A 25,935-nucleotide genomic window follows, 5' to 3' on the forward strand; every position below is an offset into this window, starting at 1 on the left:
CTCTAGATATGTTGTTAAAATGAAATGCAATGAATTTTAAACACATCTATAACAGGCTAATAAGCGAGGTGCTTGTCGAAAATGCATAGGAATTTTGACTACATGTAGGAAAGCAGGATCTAGTGGAGAGCCCAGTCATCCCGTTTTATCCCTGTCTCAGTGTACCAAACCCCTCATTTGAATGTAGCCATTCAGCGCACATCTCATCAGTATTAATAGGCTGATACCACTGTATTTAGACGTGATGCTCGCTTTATACCCACCCAGCATTGACAGCAAATCCTCTGTGTGTGTTTAATAAATCGCAGCAGTTAGGTGGGATGGCTTAGTCTCAAGTCACCTAATGACTATATTATGAGCCACAGCATTAAGAGGGATTAATACTAATCTTGGCTGTTTCAGTTTACCCAGGGCTGAAGGGGTGGGTGGTTTGGGAGGACAACAGAGCAGTGTGTGTTCCTCTGGCCAGCAGCTAGTCAGAGAGTTCCCAAACACAGCAAAAGTACATTACTGAGTTGGTTTAGCATGCCGATCACTGCCAACGCCTGGCTGCTGATCCATCTCCAGGGCTACATGCTGTTTAGCCATTTCAGAGCTTGCACGTTAATAAAAAGGTTCCCCTACACATCGCACCTCACCCTGCGCTCTCTGCAGCTGGGATAAACACCCAAACAAACACAATCTTAAACTGCATACAGAGCTGAATGCCTCGAGGTCCAGCTGGTGACCCGTCCTGAGCCACAACAAGTGCTCGGTCCTCTGGCTGAAGTATGGCTGAACCTACTGACAGAACTTTACGAGAAGAATCAAAGCTGAATTGATGACAAAAAAAACTTTGTATATTTCTATGTTACATGCAGATCACACAGCAGAAATAGCGACAACAGCCAGTCTGCTTGCAAGTGAAATGTATGCCTGAGTACACGCCCACTCCCAACTGCAAAGCGCTGTCTGTGCTACCAGCGGTGAAAGTGCACGTGAGTGGATCAGAGGGGAAGATAAGCAACGATGAATTTGAACTCATGTTATCGAAAGAGTTGTTGACAAAAAAAACAGAACTTAATTTAAATGTGTGTTCAGGTCAGCATGCCTAGTACAGAGAAGGTATGGAGAGGTGTTTTTGTTCCAATGTTAAGCTCGCAGCAAAGGTAGAAACAGAGCTAATCGATGTCTGTAAGTGGACGAGCCAGCAGGTCCAAAGTGGTCGTCCATTCATTCATTCAATCCCGCTTTTCGGCCCCAACAAGAGGCTGGTTCTGCTCGAGGTTTCTGCCTGTTAAAAGGAAGTTTTTCTTGCCACTGTTGCCAAATGTTGCCAACTACTGCTTATGGTGGATTCATAGGTCTCTCTATAAATAATATTTTTTAAAAAGAGTACCGTCTAGAGCTATATAAATAAAATGTCATTGATCGATTGATTGCACAATGTGTCATTAGCCACATCTCAAGAGGTCTTTGAGACTGTCAGCCAGGGCTGGTGTTCGATGCCCTGGTGATGCATCGACACTGGCATGCTGCTCCTCCATCTGCAGGGGTGACAGGGTCGCTTTCTCTCCAACTCTCATTAGTAATAAGTCAAATATTATCCAATCATTAATACTCCAAAGTCAAATGGTGCTGATGAGGGGGAGGTCTCTGTAAAGTTTTTTGCCCCGGACCCCACACAAGTCCACTAATTAATCTGTAGTAAAGTGATGGCTAGCTGTGGCTTCATCTAACTGGTCATATTGTGTGAATGCATTGTCCATGACTTCATGTGTTTATCGCTTATTTCATAGTGTAATAAAAATACACTTTAAAATGAAAACCTGGTACAGAAGGTCCTGATTCAGAACTATTTAGCTGATGAGCTCAAATTATTATGATATTGACTACTTTCACAACTTTGATGCAGCCCCAAAAACCCACCCACTTTCATCATGAAAAATGTTCCAGTTGTTCGACACGATATGACCAGCACTTCATCGAAGAGACAGCACAATTTATCGTTCATAAATGACATGTGATTTAACGTTTCTTTCATTTCACAACACCTCTTTTCTCAACAGGCACACATGCACAAGTCTAACTGTCATGTAAGCTCTCCATATGCAACAGGTTGCCCTCTCCATGGCGACACATGGTGACATTCAAACAACAGAGGCATACAGGGGACATTTCTAACCGCTGATGCCACACAGGCTCCGTGGTGGGGAAACATTAAAGCCTATCGGGTTTATCCCCCCTGGGGCACTGAATTGCCCCTCACAGAGTGGTTGGAGATGTCCCGAGCTGGCTTAGCAGACCAAGGCGACAACTGTCATAAATTACTCCCCTGTGGGCCTGCATGACTGCCATACTTTAGGGAAACTCAGGGGCAACAGGGCGGAATATAAGAGAGCACCGCCCCAACTGTCAAACTGTTGCAATAACTTTTTGTTTGGTATTTTTAGTAGGAGGGTGGCTTCATTTTCCCAAGAACAAATCAATAAGATTCATAATGACTGATACATCAATTTAAATCAAGCTTTCTAACAGGGCGGCCCTCTGCTTCCATAATATCCAAGTTTCCTTGTTTTTCTTAGCGTGTCAACTGAAGGAGGGGGCTGAGTGGCTGAAGAGGAGAGAAAAACGAGCCACTTCAATGCTGTTCTCATGGCAGCTTACTTCCACTGATGTATAAAGTGCACTTCCCCAGGGCTTGCTGTTTGTCATAAAACATCTCTCAGCACATAATTTAACCAAACTTGAGAGGCTAAAAAGGGGAAAAAATGGAAAACAAACAATTTACTGAAGGGGTGTTGGAGTGTAATAGTGAGGCTGGTTGCCAGGAGTGTAGTAATTCTAAACCACGCTGCAGTGAGTGCCTCCTCAAAAGATACTGTGCGGTAATGTCAGACAGCTGAGCAAATGGGATGAGATCCAGGGAGTGCATTATCTTTATGAATTCTTGACTAAATTTTGTACTGAAAGTGATGGGGGGCCTAGGTGTTTGTAAACACACTGTCTTGGAGTCTCACAAATTAATGTTTTACAGCTCAAATGTACACCGTGTGGCAGCAGCCTTTAAGGTGCCTGTGTTCGTCTCATTTAACCTCTGCAACATGACAAGAGGGGAAAAAGCAATGAAGCGTCATTGCTGGTGTCGGGCACGCGGCACCCTTTCAAAATATCTACAACATCTGGAAATGCAAAATCATAGCTATTAAATAAAAAAACTTTAAAGTGAAAAGATAGCTAAAATAATCAATGTAAAAACGTAGTAAAGGGTTTCCAGTTACTTTGGCCTGCGCTAGAGGCTTTACAAGGATTAGCTCCAAACCACCAAATGGTGGGCCTCACACTCTTCAATGTCCTACACTACAAAAAAGTGAAAAGGTTCCAGTGTCAACATAATAAATGTCTGAACTATACACTAAATACCGGCACTATCTTGCAAAACATGACTGACAGATGTGCACAGCTCAAATATTGTCTTTCTGTTTGTTTGCAGTTAGCTCTTTCAAACATGTAGACAAATTCTTTCCCATAAAGTCGGTTTCTGCAGTGCAATGTGTCTCCCTCACATCGAGCTGGTTCTGCACACGCAAGGCTGCGCCTATCCAATCCGACTGGCATCACGGCCATGGAATGCTGAAGTCCACATTTTTCCCATTCAGCAAGGAAAAACGGCCTTTCAAAGCCAATCAGCTAGAAATGTTGCTTTGTTTTTATTTTCGACTGAACTTCCTGGAACCTATTATGGAGCTGTCAGGGATGTATATTTAGCTATGGCAACACAGGGCCTCCTCGCCCCCTTGCGCCACTGGTCATGTCACCTCTGATAAACAGAAAAACAATTGGTTATCCCTTTTGTCACCTTTAAAGAAAATGGCATGGGTAGTGTGTCTGTGGGTGCAAGTGACAAATGCCGTCTGTCTAACCCTAACCCTAAAAACAACCTCTATGTAAACAAAGGCAGAGAGGTGGAGGATAAAAGTGAACCAAATTATATTTTCACCTTTAATTAATCCTCTGAATCGTTCAGGAAGGACCCACAAGAGACAACATTTTCACTTCTACTGTGACAAAAAATTAGATTCACAACAATGTGTCCTACAATGGTAACATAAACCCTTTTCAGGTACAGCTGGATGTAACATGTATTAAGCAGCGGGGAACAGTCCCAACACTTTGTAGAAAGTTGAACATTAAAAGGATTTTTAAGGATTACCAAATCCGGATTACCAGCGCTCTAAATGGGACTTCATAATACCTACTTTGTCCACAGGGGGCGCCAAAATCCACACAAAACAAAAGAGTTGCTTTCATTTGAATAGATTATATTTGATATTAACAGCTTTCTTGGGACTGGTAAAGTATTTTAGGTGGAAGAAAATCCTTTATTTTTTCCGCAACTCTAAATCTACCTAATCGATTCGTACCTGTAATCAATCAATTCAAGGGCAAAATATATATTTTTTTAAATCGTCTAAAGTATAAACATCATTGTAAAAATGTTGTTTTGTTTGACCCATTAAAAAGTTTAATTACATTAAGTTTCTGTAATCGAACCTGAATCAGATACAATGTGGACATATTGTTACTCAATATGGAAAGATCTAGCAGCTAATCACACAGCAGGATTAAAATCAGCAGTCGGTCAATCAGCAGTTTTTAACTTGAACGACCGACATAAAAACATTTCCAGCCGACTACTTTGTCATTTTGCAAGATTTTACATCCTGGTCGTTTTTTTAACCAAAAACTATCCAACTGTCTTTTAACTTGGAAAGTGTTTTAGTTATCGGACATCTGGAGTTAAAGAGAAGCACAAGCTGAGTTTATGTTAATGGCAGCTCAACTTGAAGACCCTGAAGCCACGTTTAAAAAACAGTTTTTGTTTGTAGCGGCTTCATTCAATGTTTTAAGTAGTTTAATTACAGAGTTTGTTGGTTTTAGAGAGAAAGAAACCTCTGCATATAATCCACTCCTAAACCTAATGACAATTTAACAATGAAGGAATAACTTTCGGAGATAACTTTAATTCATGTAAATGTATTGTGTATTGTGGTATTGGTGGTATTGTGGTACAGGATTGTGATAAATACCAATAATGACGAATGTAGAAAAGCTAACATTTGCCATATTCCTCAACCAGACTGTGAAGCTGCAATACTCTACGTACAGAAAAATGTACTGTAAGATGGGCGACAGCTAAGGTCCAAATATGGGTTAAGACTTGAAACGTCCCTGTAAGAAAAGAGACTTGTGTACCACATTTTGTCAGAGCACACAGAGTGCAAAGCCCAGACCAATACATCTGTGGTGTGTTGAGTTAAGTGGAATCTGTGCTGTGAGCTCCGGATTAGTTCGACCTACACTTGACTTCAACAGTAACACTCATGCTCACTAGTTCACAAGTTCGTTTCTCCCTTGACCTCTGTGTCTGACCCCCCTACCGCCCCACAACACCAACCCCACCTCAAGTCTCCTCTGTCATACAACCACCACAGAAGACACCCGCGACCGCACACCACAAGCCTTTCAAGTCATAAATTTAGTCACATTTCACCACTCACACCCCCCTCAGCTCCTGCCAGTTTAGCAGGGATTTTTACAGTTTAAAACCAACATAGACATATCTGCATTGCCAGGATGGCTGCTGGCTGCCCTGTGCATACAGGCGCTGGTCAGACTGGGAGGAGGCAGAGCAAAAACACGTGTTTCTTCACACGTATGCTTGCTGCATCGCTCCTGTTTCTCTTTGAAACATTATGATCTCATTTTTATTTTCAAGTACACGTCTTTCCTTCTGTTTTAAAATGCTGTTGTGTTTTCAGTTTCTGTTTTGTAGTGTAAATTTTCTTTACAGATTGCAAACTTATTCTACTAAAATATTCTGACTTGTTTTGTAGGGAGTATTTTGTTTTAAAATGCAACAATGAATACGTACAATGTGATGACACTTCCTCATAAGTCATAGATGGTGTTGTGAGATTTTGCATCCAAAAGTGGGAGTAAAGTATTTTGCACAATTTGCTGCAATCATAAAACAGTGTAAGCTAAGGATTAGAGATAAGAGAGGTCAAATGTTGCTGTCAGCAGTTTTCTCTGAACCTAAACCTATTGTTGTCAAAGATAAACACCATGTAAGGAGTTCCTCCCTCTGATCAAAGCCTCCTACTGGTGCTCAACATCAGTAGTGTCAGTCTGAGCAATGATTACAGATGGGATGGTCTTGACGTTAATTTAAACTGAAAACACACTGTGTCTAAATAACATCTTGTGGAATGCAGGCATTAAGTCCCTGCACATGGTAAGAACAATCTGGATGCGTTGATAATCTTCTCTAGTATTTATACATATATACATTTCAACTACAAATCCTCCTTGTTTAAGCCACATCTCTGAGCAGTCTGACGCTGTGAAAAAACACAAACGGCCAGACAGCAGGGAGTGAACGTGGTTGTACATATCGGCAGGTCTATTTTGCTTTCAGAGCAATCAACACCTCCTTGTTGTCCCAGGTTGTTAGCATGTCTCGTCGTCAGCTGCACTGGTCCACACCGGCCTGCTCGGCTCCCTCCCCTGTCAGCAGGCGGCTTTTGTTAAAATTTGTTATCAGCGGCGCTGATCCCACTCTATTTAAGAAGGGGTGCGTCAACAGGTTTGAAGCACTCCTGCTGCATGTGTCACCTCTTTTTGATTCAATATTTGTGCTACGAAATGTGGCCAGTTGTTTAATCCCCCCCGCCCCCTTTGTACATGCCCACCAGCACGCCTGTTCTCCTCCTCCCACCATCACTTGACAAGAAACTTTTGACCCATGTCACCTTTACAGCACACACTCCTTTCAAACCCCCAGCTGCAGCCCAGAAATAGGACGGCTTTTTTTAATTCTGAGTGTCCACTCAGAGGCGAGTGCCTTGTGCCAGGGTCCTGTTCCAAGCAGAGGGGGATGACAACCGTATAGATGTTGTGCAGAGTTCGTAGAGTGATTTCACTGAAGTGAAATCGAGGATCAGTCTTTCTATATTCAGGGGACAAGCCTGCAGACTCTCACTCGTCATTTCATCTGATATATTTTGATGAGAAGTATTCGACAAACTTTTTCCATAATGGAAACTACATCAAAAGTTACTCTGACCATGAAAACTACAATTTCATTTCACAACAGTTGTCTGTGAAGTACCGCATTGTATGCTCCGGTAAGGTAAAACAATATACTTCTACACATATCTGTGTAGGACATAAGGATATAGGATAAGGATCTATCCTTTCTTCAGAGCCTTATGGACTCAGTAGGTTTTAAACCTCACCAACAATTTTACAAACCTCAACAATAAATACAATCAAAACCATTGATGTCAGCCAGCTGCTGTGAGATAGGCAACAAAGTAATCATAAGGGAACCTTGTCTAATCAAAGTGCCGTAAAAATTTGGTGTATAAGATGCACTTTTAATAAAAAATGTTTTCATCTAAAAAGTGTGCTGCGTCCTATATACCGGTGTGACCAATATACCAGTATAAAATGCAGAGAGGGGTATGTTTCCGTGTCCAAGCAGCTCAAACATCTCTGATTTACAATACACCTCAGTGCTGTTTTAAGGGAGGAAAACTAACTTGAGTGTTGCTAAAGCTTCGTCACAGACGCGCACCGTCACCATCACCATTGAAGCCGCCACCCTAACAACAATCAACGTTACCGTAGGCTGCCAGCTACCGCTAGCTACAGCACCGGGAGCAAGCAGGATTGCAAAATCAACATGGTGAAAACACATGGTAGGCTGTAATAAAATAAATTGAAATAGTGGTGAAATAACTTGTATACACGTTTTTACTATTAAATAGCGATAGAAAACCTTTTCTCACTGCAATACCCGCAAAAACAGACTGCGTCTTATATTCCGCTGCGACTTATGTTCCAGATTTTACGGTACGGCTGACAACTTCAAGGAAAGGATCGCTACAGCGACCTTTTTGTCAAGGTACGTTTTTTAAGTTATAGCACTCTCTTGTTTCTCTGTTTGACAGGGTTAGCTCAGACCAGACAAACACAAGAACACAAACAAAGTAACTGCTTGAGGCAGTCGCAGACCAGAACCTCTTGTGTTCTACAAGGTAAAATTACTGTTTGCTGTCGATGGTGTCTGCTGGGTGTTGGGTGGTTGGGTGTTGCAGCCATTATATCCTCTTTTTCAGCAACTGGTCAAAGCGATCCACCAAAGCAATTCCACAACTTGTTTTCAATGTATTAGTCATTTAGACCCCAAATATGTCAAAAAGAAAAAAGAATAACAAAGCACAGGTTGAAAAAGACTGCAATTCCACTTTACCAATGTGCCTCTCTTACTTTAATTGTGTTATTAAAGAGAATAATGTGTAAATACTTTGTACTGTCCCTCGTGGATTTATATTTCACTGTTTATTTGTATTTACTTTCTACTCTTAACACATAAAAATAAAAAAGAACAGGCTTATGGAGCCTTTGACATCAAAAGTGATGTTGATTTGCTCTCTCAGTTATGGGCTGAAAAGTGTTTATCAGGGCCATGCTGTGTTTTCTCACACCATAAACAAACCTGCTACAGTTGCCTATAATGAAAACTGAATTGAACAGTGTAAACAATATAAAGAGAAGACAGAAAAATGGAAAGTCAATCTGCTAAGATAAATTATTCAACTTAATATTCTATGTGAGGGAGGTCCTGCTTGATACAAAAAAGCACTTGTTTGTGCTGAGAAACTAACAAGAAAACAGATTCCATGTCCAGCACAAGTGAGCATGTATGTATCTGTGAGAATCCCAGCTTGAGACCAATGTGCGATTCAATGCTTAGCTAATTGGATATGTGTATTACAATGTCCGTGGTCACAGCACCCTTATGGGGCATGAAATAACAAGCAGCTGTGTGTGTTAAGAGACTTCACGTGTGTGTGTGTGTGTGTGTGTGTGTGTGTGTGTGTGCTCAGTTTGTCTGCCTGTGTGTGTGTGGGAGGGATGGTTGCTGAGAGGTTTATTAACCCAGTCCATCAAGGCAGTGTGGGATTCACACTGAGACACCAAAGGCTTAAGGATGTGAGCGCCACACAAGCAAGACAGCAAGACAGCGCCTCACCAAAATACTAATATAGGCCCTTATTTTCTACCACAACAACCCCCAACCCCCCCCCCTCCACCCGCCTCCACCCGCCTCCACAGCCAACACCTCTATACCAGCGCTGCTTCCACAGCGATGGACTGTGTGCTTTGATTTGACCAGCTTTGCTGTCCTTCTGAGGAGATTATCCACAACAGCCTCAATTCTTTACCACTGACTTTCCGTTGTGATTCACCCGGCAAGATTGTATGTTCATGATAATAAACAGGACAGTGTGAAGCCCACTTTACCGGACTTCACCCTATATAACTATCAATATGGAGTTATAGGCCTCTGTCAAAGGTGCAGAGGATTTGAAGAGCCTATTTTAGTCTGTGTTCTCACAAACACATTTTACAACCGCCAGCATGGCAACATAGCAGACGTCAAAGAGGTGGCGACGCCATTAACTAGCCATGACTTATGCATGCTCCACATAATACAAGTCCCTGACAAGTCAAACTACAGTCTGTGACATTAGCATACTTAGCCTTATTTATGTTGGGTTGTTTTCCATGAATAAGCTGTGAGCCGGCATCTCTGCACTGTGTCACTGGGTGTCAGGACAAAGCAGTTCAAGACTGATGATAAAAAGCTAAACATATACATGGAAGACAAAAGTACCAGTGGTCCAGGACACATTTTTTGGAAAACACATTAGTATTTTTGTTGATGAGCATGCATGACCTACAAAAAAATCTGCTTCAAGTAGAAGCAAATAATAAAAGCCACTCTAGTTTTTAGGAACATTAGATGTAAAGCACAATGACCCTCACGTCAGACTCTAGCAGCTCAAACAAGCTTTAGTTTGTGTCATAACACTGATATTTCTGTGAAAACAAAGCTCAATTTGACCTGTGTTGAAGGAAATGTTCACAACATTTCCAACTGTTTCTCATAAAGAATGTATACAAAGTAATAATTTAGTAGCTTGGAGCTCCAACAACTCCCAGAACATTATACAATAGTTTGACAATGGCACTGGTCTTTCAATGAAAGTGTCACTTGGGGAAAAAAGTTATGACGCAGCCGGACAAATCAATCACTGGTTAATTGTAATTTTGTTAAAGCTCTTAAAAAGTATCCTGCATTTGTCAGACGCTCACATGTTAAGTGACAAATACAACAAGAGTAGATACAAGTGGAGGGTCAAATGTCAGATAATCACCATGTACACTTAACCGTACCATACACTGGAAGACTTCACCCACATTTCGGTTGAGATTATACTGATTCCTGCTCCTGGTGGCAGTTTACATAAAGTCAATTAAACAAAGGAGCAAACACAGCTGACATATAATGTAGAAGTTATTGTTTTCAGATGACACAAATGCAAAAAAATCTACAGTACACAAAGCATGGTTTTGGGTGCAACAGATGTTAGCAGGTGCAAAATCAGTTTGCAGATCCAGATGACGAGCTGTTGACGATAACGCACCAAAAATACACAAAGTCATACAGCACAGGTCATATCAACAACGACGCGCACTAACTCTGCATGGGGGCTAAACTTGGAGACATACTTATTTACACATTGAAAACCAACACTTGACACCTTCCGAAATCGTCAATACCAGCTTGTGTAGTCGAGCATAAAAAATGCTGTTCAGCCAATCAACATGTCAGCACGTGCGGACCGAGAGTCTTTTTTTAGAGCAGACCTCCGGTGGAGAGTCAGCGCTACATTCAGAGGTGTTGAAACATCCCAAACCCACCTTAATACCCTCGGTTTTATTGATGCTCCGGCTCAGTGTGGAGTAATTAAAGCAGCACTGAACTCAAAGCCCATTAGCTCGGGGGTAAACCAAAACAAGGTGGGTGTGGGTTGGAGTATCTGTCTTGTACTGAAGCCCAATTACCACCTCATAAGATTCTGTTTAACAGAACATTTAAACACAATCCAGGTTGCAGAGAGGAAAACACTAAATCCTCACCATCCAGTCCAGCTGACAGCACGGAGAGGGTCCAGACCTTCACTGATCCAGTCTAGACTCTGAGGGCCAGACCTGGAAAACAAAGCGGTCAGCCCTGTGTAGGCCGCTCTGCTGGACAGATCGGTCTGACCTACATTATTTTTAACTACAGTTTTTATTTTCTTTCTTAATTTTGGTTATAAAGTTTTTTTGTTTTCTTTACTTTATTTTTTTTTATTTCATTTACTTTTATTTGTATTTTATGTTTATTTTATTTTATTTTATTTTCATTATATGTGTATTTTTAAATGTTTTTTATTTTGATTATTTTTATTGGATTTCTTTTTTATAATTAGTAATTTCATTTCGTAATACGCAAGTAATTTTATAATACTAATGTCACAGTGGACATCTTAAGAAATCGCATCATTGACAAATACAAGTCCAAGGGGCAACAAACACGAGTGCTCCTTAACGTCCCGAAAAACTGTCAATGCAAATGTGTACATGACTAATAGGGTAATTCAAAGGTGAAGCAGGAAGTGCATCTGTAAACTGTGACGGATGTTATTTCAGGTAATAATTCAATTTTATGGTAATAATTTAATAAATAATATTATTGTTGTCTCTTCCAAACAAGTTTGACCAACAATGTTTTCTGGCTATATTCTCTATTAAAGGGATAGTTCGGGTTTTTTGAAGTGGGGTTGTATGTGGTACTTCTCAATAGTAAGTGTACTACGTACAGTAGATAACAGCACGGCCCCTGTTAAGAGAAGCTGGCTCGAGTTCCTACATGGAAGCACAGGGGCTGTGCTGTGTTATCTACTGTACATGGTATTTACTATTACTATTGAAACATACCTCATACAACCCTCCTTCAAAAAATCTGAACTATCCCTTTAATCTATATCATTGCCAGTTAATAATTCAGACTGATAGAAGCCAGTCTGTCAATGTCTCAGGTAACAGTGACGAGTTTCATCAGTGACTTAGTTTAAAATATGATCAGGAACACAGGTGATTGTTGTGCAAATAAGTGGAAATGTACTTTTAACAAGTTCCTAATTGTGTGGACACGCTTCTATGCGAGCTGGAGGCTTCAGTGTGAATGCAGAGCACATTTCTTGTATCCTGCCGGCCCTCTACCTCTTCCTCCTGTACTTTGGGGCTCATGGGGGCTAGTTTATTTTGCCCCAATCTTGCCCACTGTTCCTGTCAGCACTTCCAGATCCTCCACGGCACCCTCAACTCCGTTCATGCCTGAGCCCGACCCCCCCTTCCCACCCAACAGACACCCCGGCCAGCATGATTAATAGCCCTCTGCTGGGACTCTCCATCCACTCAGCACATTGTTGAGAAGCTCTGAAACAGGACAACAGTTGCATCCCCTCTTCACACTGGGCCTAAGCCCTGCCTGTCAGTCCCCGGTTAGGGCACTGTTAACTGGCCAGATTTACAGCTACTAACTAGCACTAGGTGGCAGCCTGTCTGGGGAGAGGGAGCCCACCGATTAATCATCGCTCTTTTGATGGGGACTTTTACAACCTGTCGGCTAAAGGCTTGTCAATGTATAACACCTGTATAATCCGTGGTGCCGCCTCCCATAAAGCCTGAATCACAATGCGACACAGATGCAGCTTGTATTTATATTCTCTATGGTACCATGGTGTTTAGTTTGGTTCATTTAACAGTAATGGAGACCTGAGGATGTCAAAGTAACTAAAAATACAGGTTTTCGTCTTTTATAAAAAAGGACGTTAAAGTGTTTTATTTTCATCTAATGGAGTGACATGAAACTAGTGCACTGTGACACCTCAAAATATGTGTCCCCATCTCTTCTTCTTCTTCTTGTGGACTGTTATCAACACTATTACCTGTGTGATCACACCATCTCAGCTCGGTACAGGGACTAGAATCACCTACAACCTTGACACAAGTCCTTACACCACTAAAATCAGTAATGTTAGGGAACAACATGTGTACAAATATAGCTTCCATACACTTAATATTTGAAGCCATTAGTCTCCTCTGGTTGCAGCCCCTTTTTATGTTCCTATGCATGCACAAATGCACAAAGGTATTTATTTATCAGCCAGTCAGTAAATCTTACACAATGCACTGTAAGCAAAAACTCACGTTATTGTCTTTTGACCATATCATAAAAATAAGACTGACAGCAGCAATGGGAATCTAACCTGTGATCTCACGCTTAAAGCTACGGGACACCGGGGGCCACGTGGCAGACATGTAAAGAATTGCCATGAGGCAGATTCTCTGTGCTCAGAATGCCTTCATGAGTAAACATATTTGCATAAGTGGCTGAGCGACATGAATTATGGTCCCTCTTCCTCGGGCATTTGCCAGCTGCCTTCTGCCGATTCAATTGGGAGTGATATATGTGAGAAGATCAGGTGGCGGGGAAGAGGAAGGGAGGGAGGGGGGGGGAGAGGGGTGGAATAGGGTTAAAAGGCCGGCAACCAGTTCCCAAGTGTTTGGGCTGTGACCCCCGGGAGGCCCCACAGTGCCAGCCTGACCACAGCTGGGGACCAAGACGACACACACTCTGGGCTTGACCTTGAAATGAGACTGAGAGGGACGGCATGTGTGTGCATTCTCTCCTGATGACTGACATGATGTTAGAATGTGATGAATTAGTGAGGTTGTCAGTAACGCATTGGATTAGGCTGTGTGAAAACAAGAGGGAAAAGATCTGAGCATATGTTTCATTATACTGAAGTCATTTCCTTTTATTGCGGCAGATCAAATAAATAAGTGTGCATACAATGTTACATGTTTGGGCACCAAGCTAAATGATTAAAAATATATCACTTTTGCCATTACTCTGCTATTCCATATCAAATGAGCTCTGCTTTGTGCTCTGCTTTGGGGAAAGCAGGATAATTATTGTAAAGGTCAGCTGGAGAGTAATCAAATCATCCTCCACAATGTTCATTCTGCAAATCCACTGCCATGCCCCCTGATATCTACCTCTGGTGCTGTGCTGGTGATTCGAGTCAATTAGAGGTGTGCTTGTGAATTTCGTTAGTGTTTGAAAGAAGAGGAGAAAGCTGTCAGTCAAAAGGCCACTCTGGCTTTGTATCTGGGGGGCTGCAAGGGGCTCTAAACCTGTATTTGTATGAATAAAAATGAAGGGATTTAGGAGCAGACTGTTTCTTCTGCAGACTTGTCAAAAATCTGACCTTCGCTGCAGCCGAGGGGGTTGACGGGAGAGGAAGGGTGGATAGAAAAGAATTGAAGATTTGAGGCTCAGTGACTTTTGCATAAAAAGGTGCAACTGGAAAAAAAAATAGGTGAAGAAGAGGAGAGGAAATAAAATGGATATCAGAATAAAAGGCTGCTCTCCAGGCTCTTGTACTCTCTGAGGTATAGTAGGAATAAAATAAATCCACAGAATTATTCAACAAGAGATTGAGACAGATTTGTCCGTGTGATGGCGATCCCATATAGAAGAGACCTCCTGTCAATGTCAGGGAAGAGACAAAGACTCAATCTGAGGCTCAAAACAACGCTTCAGATGTTAGAACACCAAATACAAAAAGACCTTCAGTGTATCTGTATATTCTGTGGTTGATATTGGGAGTTCATGCGTATAAACAGCCAATTTGTCACCATCAGTTGGTTGTTGTTAATTCCAGTGTAGAGCCTGGATCAGACATAACACAGCCCACATGGCTATTAATGTCATTGCAACAACCACTGCTCTGTTTAGCCAACTGTTCACCAACTAGCACTACCACTGATGAAGTCATATCATACCACAGGGCATGTTAACAAAGGCTCAATATTGATCATCTTAGTAACATGTTATTTTTAGGGATGCACCGATTGAGAAAATCAGGGCATCAGATGTTTTTTTTAATAACTGTAATTTTTGTAAGTCATAATGCCCTCATCTGGATAAGGGGCCAAAATTAACTTTCATAATAAAAAATAAATTTGTTCAAACATTTATTCAAAAAATGAATAAAATAAAGAGCTAGTAAAAATAAGCTCCTTCAGCCTGTTTTAGAATCACCTGGTCATAGCACAAACATTTTGAGTGCTTCCGTAGCCTAACAAAAATCTTTCTGAAATCATAAATACTTCTTCTTATCTTATAGCAGTTACATAATAAAAACATCAGCTACTGCCATCGGCGCATGCCACCTTATTTGCCGATGGGCCGATGTCTGTCAACACAGCAACGATCGTCCGATTCTGATGTTGACATCCCTGGTTACTTTGAACAACATATAACGACTGCATATGGATTTAAATGAAAAGGTATCAATGAACAATCAAAAGATTTAATCTCATGGAGTTGGAGTTTAACATCTATGACTGGAAGCAATCGGCTTTTATTGGACGAGTTCCGATAACAACCCAGAGTTGCATTTCAGCCAATGTGATCTACGCTCACCAAACGGACTGCCTTCCTGCAGATGACCAAAGCACATTTAAACATATTAAGTCAATATTACTGGGACTACACCCAAACTAAAAATAGAAACCAGCAAACTTCAAATACCAAAATGTTGTCCCTCGCCAAAAGATTCTGCATTCATGTGAAGTTGAGTTTTTACAGACACTAATAGGTCAGTAATGTGCCATCATTAAATCAAAGGACCTGCATACTCCTAAGCTCAAAGAACATACCAATCCAAACGTCCCTTCTGACACATCTTACTGCTCATTAATCCATCAATGATCCATCTGAGATATGCAAAACCATAATTGGAAGCCTCTCTTTCCTGTTTCTTTAAAACAAAACACCACTGTGTTCTAGTAGTTTAACCTTTGTAGGACAGGAAACACCACACTTCTTTTGCAATCCAGCACACATTCAGAGACAGATGCTGGCCACAAAGCTGTGGAAAGCCCTCAATTATATGGGTCTAATGAGGTTAGGGATGGAGCATTATATATCAGGCTCAATCCAAACCATCCCACTTAAATCAGAGGAAAGGCTCCTGCTTCCTGTGACAGATTTGCCTGGCTGACTGAGCAAGGTGGAGCTGCGGCATCACAACATATGGTCCAGCGTTGGCCCAGCCACTCCAACTGTGCTCTCATTGTTCAGGACACGAGAGAAGACCACATTTTCCACGAGTTGAAGACATTTTTTTTTCTTCCTGCTTTCAGAGAAAAGAGACAACACTTCCTTTCCCAGAGCAATCTTTCTCTCTGCTTGACAAGACTCCCTGCTATATTTACCCAACTAAAATTGCAGATGATATACTTCCAGCTGCATTACTCTCCGGCTCTTTGGCACATGGTCCTGTCAATCATTAGCAGAACAGAACCGCCGGAGCCGTGTTACCCTCAGCAAGGCAGAGAGAGCAACTGAGAAAGCTGGAAAGAAAGAAAATGAGGGAAAAGACCCAGAGAGGGGCTGTGAAACCTAATTCATATCTCCTCTGCTGGTTGGCTTTTGTTGTTAGAGAGAGCGGAGATACACACCAGAGTCAATGGAATTACTGGGCTTTCATTAAGCAGACAGCTGGGCCGCCGCAAAGCCTCAAAGCAGCAGCGAACCAGCCCACCCGCAAGACTTCCTACCAAAATATTGCTGCGTTTCTGTATGAGACACACAGCTAGAGATCTATTAGGTTGTTCTGCTGCTTCAAAAACAAAACAGATTGATCAGTCTGTCAAGCACAGAATTCAGCTCTACTATTTGATCTCCATTTTGTCTCTCATCAGGGCGTGGATGTAACGTTTGAGAGACTGGGTGCACAGGGGATTTGGGCTTAAGGATGCAACAAGCTTCTCAAACAACCCTGACATGGATTTATTACTTCATGCAAATGTCCTCAAACATATTTCAATTGTTCTTATTCCATTCTGGTCAAAGACTGTGAACTGGTTTAAGTGAGGGTAACAGAGGATCACAGGCTTTGGCTGATATGAGAGCTGAAGGGAAAGGGTTATAGGGAAAGGAAAGAGGGGGGTTAACCAGTGTGGTGGATTCCTCCACAGCCAGCAGCGCCTGTCCATCTCGCAGTGGCAGAGGCATTCCCTGGAGGAAGGCAGCAGCAGTGGGGGCTCAGACTGTGGAGCTCCATGTGTTGCATCTTTCCCATTGCTGATGACTTCTACGACTGGAGCTGTAGGGCTGTGGGAGCTGCCAGGACTCTCATTGCAAAGGCATGACAACATGCAGGATTGTCCTCAGAGCCAGCTTGGGCTTCTCTCAGGAGAGGGAGGGGGGCTGACAGGAACCACTGCATTTACACACAGTTAGACTCCGACTCACAAATGATCAATCACCACACTTAGTGGCCGTTTGATTATGCTTAACCTTTGGCCCTTAGTTGAGGAGGCCCTGATTTAGAGCTAAATTTGCAAAGTGAAGCAAAAATTACAGAGTAATATATGCTTAAAAATGGAAGCAATTTTTAAGTTTCACAAATGAAGTCTTGTCTAAACCTTGCAAACCTATCTCTAACTGAAACAGAGAGGATGATTGAACACGAGGGCAGAGGAGCACTATGGATCCGTTTTATCTCCCTTGTGTCTGTTCCCCCACTCATGCTCTTAGTCCTGAACCAGATCAGACCCTGGTACAACCTACTTGATTGCCATTCAGCGTGATTGACACATCAGCTAACAGCTCGACAGAGATTAGGACAAGAACTACAACAAGCCATTACGTCCATTATAATCTCTATTTGCAGATTTGACATAGAAATGGCATAGGCAAGTGTTCTGGTTTCCGTATCAGCAGGCTGCGGCGTATGCAGGAAAAACAGTAAAGCACCATAAAGACATCCTGGCTCCCATCAGCATCATCTGACGATGAATTGGCTTCTTATTAAAGTCTATCGGATGAATTCCCTTGACGCTGTGTCACGAAAGCCTCTTAGCGTTCAGATTTCCCGTCTTCCTCGAATACATCAGAAAAGATCTGACCTTGGTTCAACAAATGAGCAGTTTAGAAGTTTTCTTCTCTTTTTGAGCACAAACCTAACAAAGTTTTATTTTTACTTTTTCCAAATCTGCATCATGATGTTGAAATATCAGCAAAGGTAAGACCTGTTAGTTACAAGTAAATAACAAGAAAAAAGGAAGTCTTGACTGGAAGTCATTTATTGCTAACAGCTGGCTACACTTCCGGCGTGTTCACTGTTAGACTATAGCCGATGGGATCTGAGATTACGTCCGTCATAAATTAATCTGCTTGCTTGCTGTTTTATTTTCCTCAGTTCATTTAATAAAGGTAGTGAATCATCAGACTTTCATATTTTTCCATTTTGATGCAATTAAATGTCTTGTTTAGTCCAATCAGACTGAACCCAAAGATGTTCAAACTCCCCTATCTACTGCATAGGACAAAGAAACACACAAGGAACACTTAATCCTCATAAGACGGTAACCAGAACCATGAAAGCTTTAGCGTATTCTAAAGATGAACGGACTAAGCAATAAATTGACTCTCCTTTCAGTTTGCAATAGGACCAGGGTTGGGCCTGTGTTAAAATGTAAAACTGTCTGATATTCAACCAAATGCAAACCAATCACTGAGCAGGTTTGACATGGAGTGGACCTTTTTTACAGTCTACTCCTGCAGTGCACGTATTAGTAGGGTTGTGTGAGTCACAGAAAAAAGGCGGCAAGCTTTCTGTTTTTTTAATCTGTTCTAGATAATCCAGTTTAAATTTGAAACATAAAAGTCCAACTCAAAGCTTTGAACAATGAAAAGTGTCATGACGCAACCTAAGTCTGTGATGCTTGCATGATAAAACAATATGAGGCATATGAAATTAATCAACAGAAAAACTGGGACACCCTGGGACTGCTTAAAATCATCCAATGCAATTTTCTTTCACTTTTGACATGTTGCGTGACGATATTGACAAGTGTAAAAGGCCAAGGCAGTTCTCAGAGAGAATCTACTGAACACACTTGATACAAATATTCTCCTCATTACAGACAAGAAAGGGGTAAAGGTACTTTGTGAAAGCAATCTGAAAATGCTTTAAACTCACTGTCCTAACTCGCTGAGGTTTGTTAAAGTGAAAGACAAAAAAACGAGTTCATTTCATTTGTTTCGTCTCGTTCGTCTAGGCTGATCCCAGCCACACATACCTTTTATGGTGTTGAGTATTTCCTTGAGGTGGCCAAAGCTGTTGAGTAGTGGGTCCTGTTCTTCGTCCTGGACAGAGAGAAACACGATAAGAGAACAATATTTGATGCTTTAATGCTCAGTCTCAAGATGTTTGAGGTTCAATGTGTGCTATGAAATCAAACAAAGGAAACTGCTACAGGTTTTGAAAGTCCTTTAACATTGGTCAACAGGTGAACTGAGTTCTAGATGCGTGTCAGCGAAGTTCAATGAAAACATTTAAATACAATTAAATAAAGTGTTAAAGTATTATGATTTCCGAAATCTCTACATTTATGGTAATATGTTTTCTCACTATGGGACACTGTGTTAGGGGTGTGACTCACAATTCGATTCGATTTTGATTCTTAAGGTCACGATTTGATCTAAAATCGATTCTCGATTGACAATCAATGCCCTGTTTGTTACAAAGGGGTGCTAATTTCAGGATTTACTCCAGTCTGCTGTGTGCTTAGAAAACCGCAGTGGCTAGTTGTTATATGACATTAAATCACATTAAACGACGTTAAAGATTATGCAGCTTTTATATTTGATACAATAAGGTAAACACACAGAGGCAAACATAAGAAAAAAGACAATCTATTTTTTATTAACTTCAGTGTTTCCGCTACATACATTTATGGCCCGCCGCTGCTTCAGATTTCAATAACGTGTCCCGAAGTTGAAATTAAACATGGAGATTTCGGCTCCAAATAAACGGTTGTTCACCCTCTCTCCTCATTGAGGAAGAGCACTGAAACAGTGACAGGAGTCACAGGACATCAGTCACAAGTGAAGTCGTGGTAACCAAATAAACAACAGCAGGACCAGATTACTCCTCACACAGTGTTCTAACGGCAAAAGAGGGTGCGACATCGGATGCTCTCTGTCCACACACAATCATATGCAGTTCTGTTACGCAATGTAAACAATCATATTGTGTATCTCCATATGTCCCTATTGTAAATGCATTGATTGTCGCCGTTTATAAAGCTTATAAAAGGTGCAGATGTCATTTGGTAACGATCGATCGATCGTTTTGATCGCTACGTCATTAATAACGTCCCTCATGCACACGCGGCTTGTGTGTTGTGAGAGCTGAATTGCGAGAGAAAATATTTAACTTTAGTGACATAATTAAGCAGACTGCTGATGAAGACAGTTAACACAGCAGACAGAGAGACAGACAGAAAGAGGGAGCTGTGCAGAGAGCAGAGGTGCAGGCGTGTTGGGGGAGACTGAAGCAAAGAGATCAGATTACAGTAGATTGTGAATTAAAACTTAATAAGGTGGAGAAGAGAGTACAGTCAAAGTGAGGAAGTCTACATGTGTTGTGCTTCTCACAGAAATTATTGATCATGATCATCGATTTTCAGCTTGCGTGTGGGCAACTGCAGATTCACGTTTACAGCTGTGTGGCTTTCGTGCATCACTTCTGTTTGTATACGAGACTCAAGCTGCCAGGCATCCGTGATGTAGTGAGCAGTGAATATCACAAATGACTGGGTGGCTTGAGAGGTGCACGTATCGCAGGTAAGAGCTATTCTGTGGGCGTAGGTAAGTTACATTACATACGCTGAGAGCTAGCTAACGTCTGCCGCGTGACTCATTAGCCAGGACCGACACACTCCTTGCTGGAACTGTGTACGACGGATGCCGGAAATGCATGCAGCGGGTTTGTTGTGCGCAAACTGGCTGATGTTGAACATTTACTTAGTTACAGGTCTGAAGTATATAGGTTGATGTTTTACAATACAAATAGTTCCAATGCCATCTTATAGTGCAAATGGTGGTAAGCATATGATTGGTGTAACGATTATGAGGGGGTCCTTGGAAAATGTTCTCCCCTGTAAGGGGTCCTTGGTCCTTCATAAGTGATGCTTGAGAGGGATCTCTTTTTAAATCATTATATACATTTTTTTTGATAATCATAATCATATGCCTTTTATTACTATTAACATTATTAAAGATGTGTTGGTGAGTGATGGATTTTTTGCTGTACCAGCACTGTGTGCAGGCTGGTTATAAAGAAAGGAAAACAATCCTATTTGATGTGCCGGGGACTTTTATTTTTGCCGTGGCATGGAAACGTTTTTTTATAATAGTGTTGTGTAAAAGTTTAAAATTCTGGTATCATGACATCCCATAACAATCTTCAAGATTATAATACGATTTAAATAAGTCACTACTATATGCTGTCACTCCTACACCAGCATCCTATATGAAAGTGCATGACAGGATTTAATGATGATCAGCAATTATTGTATTTTTATAACAGCAACATCACCCCTGTGATTCCCATATGAAAAATATATATATATTCACTCCATCAGAGTCATTTTGTAGTAAAATACCCACGATTGAGGTTTTATAACTTTAGTAAATCTAACCCAAACTCTGCTAAAATTGTAACAAATAATTGTAGTGTATAATTTACCAGTGGAGTGTGAGTGTTCCATCTGGAGTTCCTCTTGATAGCTCCAACAACAGTCCCAATTTCACCCTGGACGATGTAGATGTTCTTGTCCACCATGCTGCTGCTGTGAGAGAAAAACAGAAAAAGGGATGTTTGCATTGGGAAGATATTCAAGCCGGGGCTCAGCACTAAATCTCTGTTGTTTATAGTCCCTTCATATAACTGTATTGTTACAGAGTCCTCATATCAAGATATCTTGACTCACAGGTTATCAGGTCTGAATGATTTGTCAGGTTATATTTTATTACAGCGGTCATAAGATAAGACCAAAGGATACCTGAATGCTCCCTTTTTTATGTTTTTAATGTCCGTACTCTTTCCTGTTACGAACAGTTACACTTCCATCTGTAGAAACTGAAGCATTAAAAATCCCCTGCTCTCTGCTAACTGTGTCTAAAAGTGAATTCTGATATCAATCAGCCTGGTGAAGACATTTCGTCCTTCTGCTGTCTTTTCAGCTCCTCAGCAGCAGAGGTGCTGACAGGACAGCTGCTTCTGGTGACAGTGACACTGCAGCAGAGGTCACAGTCGGTTTGGATGAAATGGCTTGATGCTTCAAAAGAATTTACACGCCACTGATATCTCATGGTGTGAATTTTAGGTAAAAACACTTCACAGTCAAAGGGAAGAAAATGACCTTAGAAGACACTGTTTACATATCTGTATTAGTAATGCTTTGATTATTAGGACAAATCAGCCTGCATCACAGATTACAGTAACCCAATCAGGCAAACATCACAACTGGGTTGATATTGTTAATATAATGAGTGCACAAGTTGGGGTGTGTTCAAATATCCAGCCAATCAATTAACGAAGCAACAAAAATATAATATTAAGATGAGTAATGTATTAAAGGCCAGGAGCAATTCTGTAATATATAGATAATTCTCTAACAACGCTTCTCATAAACATTCTGTCTAAAAATCATCATGTTGGAACACTGGAAACTTTTAGATATGGAATGGACAAACAGATCATTTAGACTTAATACATCCAATATACACTCACCGACCACTTTATTAGGTACACCTGAAAAATCGAATGCAGTTCAATACAACAGCACTGCCATGATTCTGCTTTTATGAAGTTTAGTTTTTGTTGACTTTTGTTTTGTTGAGAGTCGTTTTGTTGTCCTCCCTATTTACATACATGAGGAGGCCAGAGTATTAGGAACACCTCTGAATATAATGCAGCTCAGTACAGCCCCACCACCAATTATGACCTTGATGATGAAATATCATTGAATCAACACAAAGCCTGGACATTACAGGCAACATAAAAGCCGACCTGGTTTATTGGATGACATTAGATTTTTCAGGTGTACCTAATGAAGTGGCCGGAGAGTGTGTATCTCCTTGTATGAAAATCTCAAATGCAACAAAAAGTAGATACAATTAAGCCAGAGGGCTTAAAGTCAAACTGCGGACTCTCACCCTCAAGTGAATATAGTATCTAAGAACCTCCCAGCAAATTTCCGTGAGTATCTTGACAATGCCGAAAAACCAATATGGATAACCAAACAGAATCAAATTGACATGCTGTTCATATTTGAGAAGCAGTATACCTCAAAATGGTTGGATTAACCTTTTTCCTTGTGTCATGAAAGCCATGCCAGATAAAACTCTTACTTAAAAGGAAGATATATGGGTGTGGAAACTGTATGGCTGAGGCCATGTTCTTGAAATTCATGATAAGCAGACTATTCCAAATAAGAGGATGAAGATTCGAAAGGTAGAGGCTAGGATGGACAGAGTTATAGGCTTAGCTGATATAAGTCTTTACAAGGGATGCAAGGATTACATTTTTCAAACTACTTATCTGAATCAATGATTTTGAGTCCTAATCCGATATATTTTTTACAATATACAGCTGCACAGTGCGTACAGCAAGTACAGCAAAGTCAGTTTCGTTTCACTGTTTGACATGAATAGCTCTGCATTAAGTAAAAACATCCTGCATCACAGTGTTATAATCTCTGCCCAATTGCGTTGAGCATGTTTCATTTGAACTATTGATAAATACTGTTGGAAATACAATGCTCATTGTGTATGATACTGAAATGTAAGACACATGGCTTCTATTACATAATAATAATCACTGTCATGTAATTTGGACCTATAATAACTGTAGGGCTCAAAATGGGGACATGATAATCTTATGATAGATCCAACAGTCTATCATGCAGTCGAAATAAACTCCACAACAGCCGTTCAGTCTGCAGCTTTTAGCTACAGTAGTATGTTGAACCACTTGCCTATTTCCCACTGCAGAGCATTGTTTAAGGTAAAGGAAGTGGATGTCCTTTGAAAAAGTTAAAAAAAAATGTTAACACAATGTAACTGATGTGGTTTGGATTGAGGTCTGCGTTTCAGCTCAAGAGTGTCGGATGTACACTGACTTCAAATATGAAACCGTTGTGTTTTTACAGGTTTTAATTAACAGGCCTTTTTCCCTGCAATGCCAGCACACTGTTAAGACTCACATATTAGGACAGCAATATGCCGCTGTTTTGTGGTTCTGTGATAAATCTCAAAAGGGCTTTTGGGACACACAGGCCAGTCTCCATTAAAAACAGGAGCCACTTATCACCACAGATACTGATAGACATCTTGCTCTCTCGGGTGTTGATTTATGCTATGTGCTGTAGAGTTTCCCTGTAAATGCATAATGTCCACATGTCCCTCTTCATGCAAAGGAAAAAGGGTGTAAGGGTTGTAATGAGTTAAAGCTCAGGTTTAGGAGCAAACTAAAGCTTCATCCGAAATATTAACCTGATATTCATTTTTTTAGCCACAGCTGTTAACATGATGTGGGATTATATAATTAGCATGAAGTAAAATTAAGTGATTAATTAATTAATTAAAATAATGGTTAGATTAGCAGAGCTTCAGGGTCATTTCCTTGATTTTTTGAAATCAGTAATCTGAAATTTGCCTCAGATGATTTTACAATCAGACTCAACACTTTCCACTTGTTTATACTACAGCAAAACTCGTGTAATATTCTCTACATTTACATGCCCCCACTCCACATTACTACTTTATGCTACATTTCAATGACTGCTGAGGTGCAAAAGGGGCTTCCTGACATTTGAAATAGTAATTATCCATTTAAAAGTGTTTATGGAACCATTCATTTTGAACAATGATATATTTTCACGTCCATCTTTGAAGGATAAGTGCTTCTTAGTGATGCTTATGGTCAGGCAATCAATGAAACACCTGATTCACTGCATATAGATATGAGTGACAGCTGGTAGTAAATGTACTTTTCTGCTAACAACCAGGTAAATGTCACAATACCAAAACATGTCTGTAACAGAAATAGATAAATCAGACAACTATAGGCAAGGCTCAAGCTAATTATAATTTGACTCTGGAAGAGTCGTATTGAAGCCCTCAATATATGTTACACCTTTAGGAGTTGACATAAGCCAAATAGATGGTTGTCAGGTAAGAGCTAACAGTGCTACCTGGCTAATTAGATTAACTTGGTCAGTTGCATCAACTCAAAAGGAAAGCTAACAGGCTAACTCTCCACCTACCAAAGGTGTAGAAAGAGGGTTGACAGGACCATGGTTCACACAAAAGCACAGCGAGATGACACATAGCCAATACATTTGTTATTATCTATCAACGCTCTGAAGTGTTGACAAATTCGTTGCATAAACAAGATCAATACCTTTCTCAGAAACCTGACAGCTAACTACCTAGCTTAACTAGCTAGCGTGTCAACTGGCTATTGGTCCATGATTCGTCAGCGTCTGATCTTACACAAACCAGAAATTCATTTCCTCGATTGAATGAAGAGAAATGCTTGACAAGTATATACCCCGTTTTGTCTCTCTGGAGATACAATATATTACCTGTGTGTGGCTGCTACTTCAAAGATGGAGTCCTTCTGTTGCTAAAGCTAGCCTAGCTCGGCAAGCTAGCAAGCTAGCCGGCCAACAGTGAATGAAGAAGACCAAAGTTCAGTTCACTACGACGAAATGGCAAACTAAAAATCTCGGACATTCCACTGCGTGATAACGTAATATTCCCAAACACCGCTTAGTCATTCACACTTCAAAAAAAATGCTCCATACGTGGATAAATTGAACACCTTCCTGCAGCTGTCAATCTGGTCTTGGTAAACACACTGACGTGGAAAAGCCCTGCAGTCTCAACCTACCCTGGTGATTGATTGATAGGCCGGTAAACGGTTCACTTTAATCGTCATAGAGGACAATATATATAAGACAATTGGAGTTTCGGCTGTATTGGCACATGCGCTATATTTCGTATATTATATAATGGCAGGGTTTCTTTAAAAAGAGAATATTATATGTGAAACA

The 25,935-nt window shown here is 40.9% G+C and overlaps 1 protein-coding gene across 3 annotated transcripts in view; it reads right to left on the reverse strand.

Moving 5' to 3' along the window:
* gbf1 (golgi brefeldin A resistant guanine nucleotide exchange factor 1) overlaps nucleotides 1-25,730 on the reverse strand; it is an 81,028-nt gene extending 55,298 nt beyond the window's left edge. For all 3 annotated transcript variants that reach the window (XM_069658146.1, XM_069658147.1, XM_069658145.1), the window contains exons 1-3: nucleotides 25,465-25,730; nucleotides 21,561-21,663; nucleotides 19,108-19,174 (exon numbers count right to left, since the gene is read on the reverse strand). In XM_069658146.1, coding sequence (XP_069514247.1) covers nucleotides 19,108-19,174; nucleotides 21,561-21,656 — 163 coding nt within the window. In that variant the 5' untranslated portion in view covers nucleotides 21,657-21,663; nucleotides 25,465-25,730. The remainder of the gene's footprint in view (nucleotides 1-19,107; nucleotides 19,175-21,560; nucleotides 21,664-25,464) is intronic.
* Between the last annotated feature and the right edge of the window lie 205 nt (nucleotides 25,731-25,935).

Source organism: Semicossyphus pulcher, unplaced genomic scaffold, assembly GCF_022749685.1.
Source record: "Semicossyphus pulcher isolate SPU_LCO1_2020_fin unplaced genomic scaffold, fSemPul1.0.p SCAF_12, whole genome shotgun sequence".
Classification (NCBI taxonomy): Eukaryota; Metazoa; Chordata; class Actinopteri; order Labriformes; family Labridae; genus Semicossyphus; species Semicossyphus pulcher.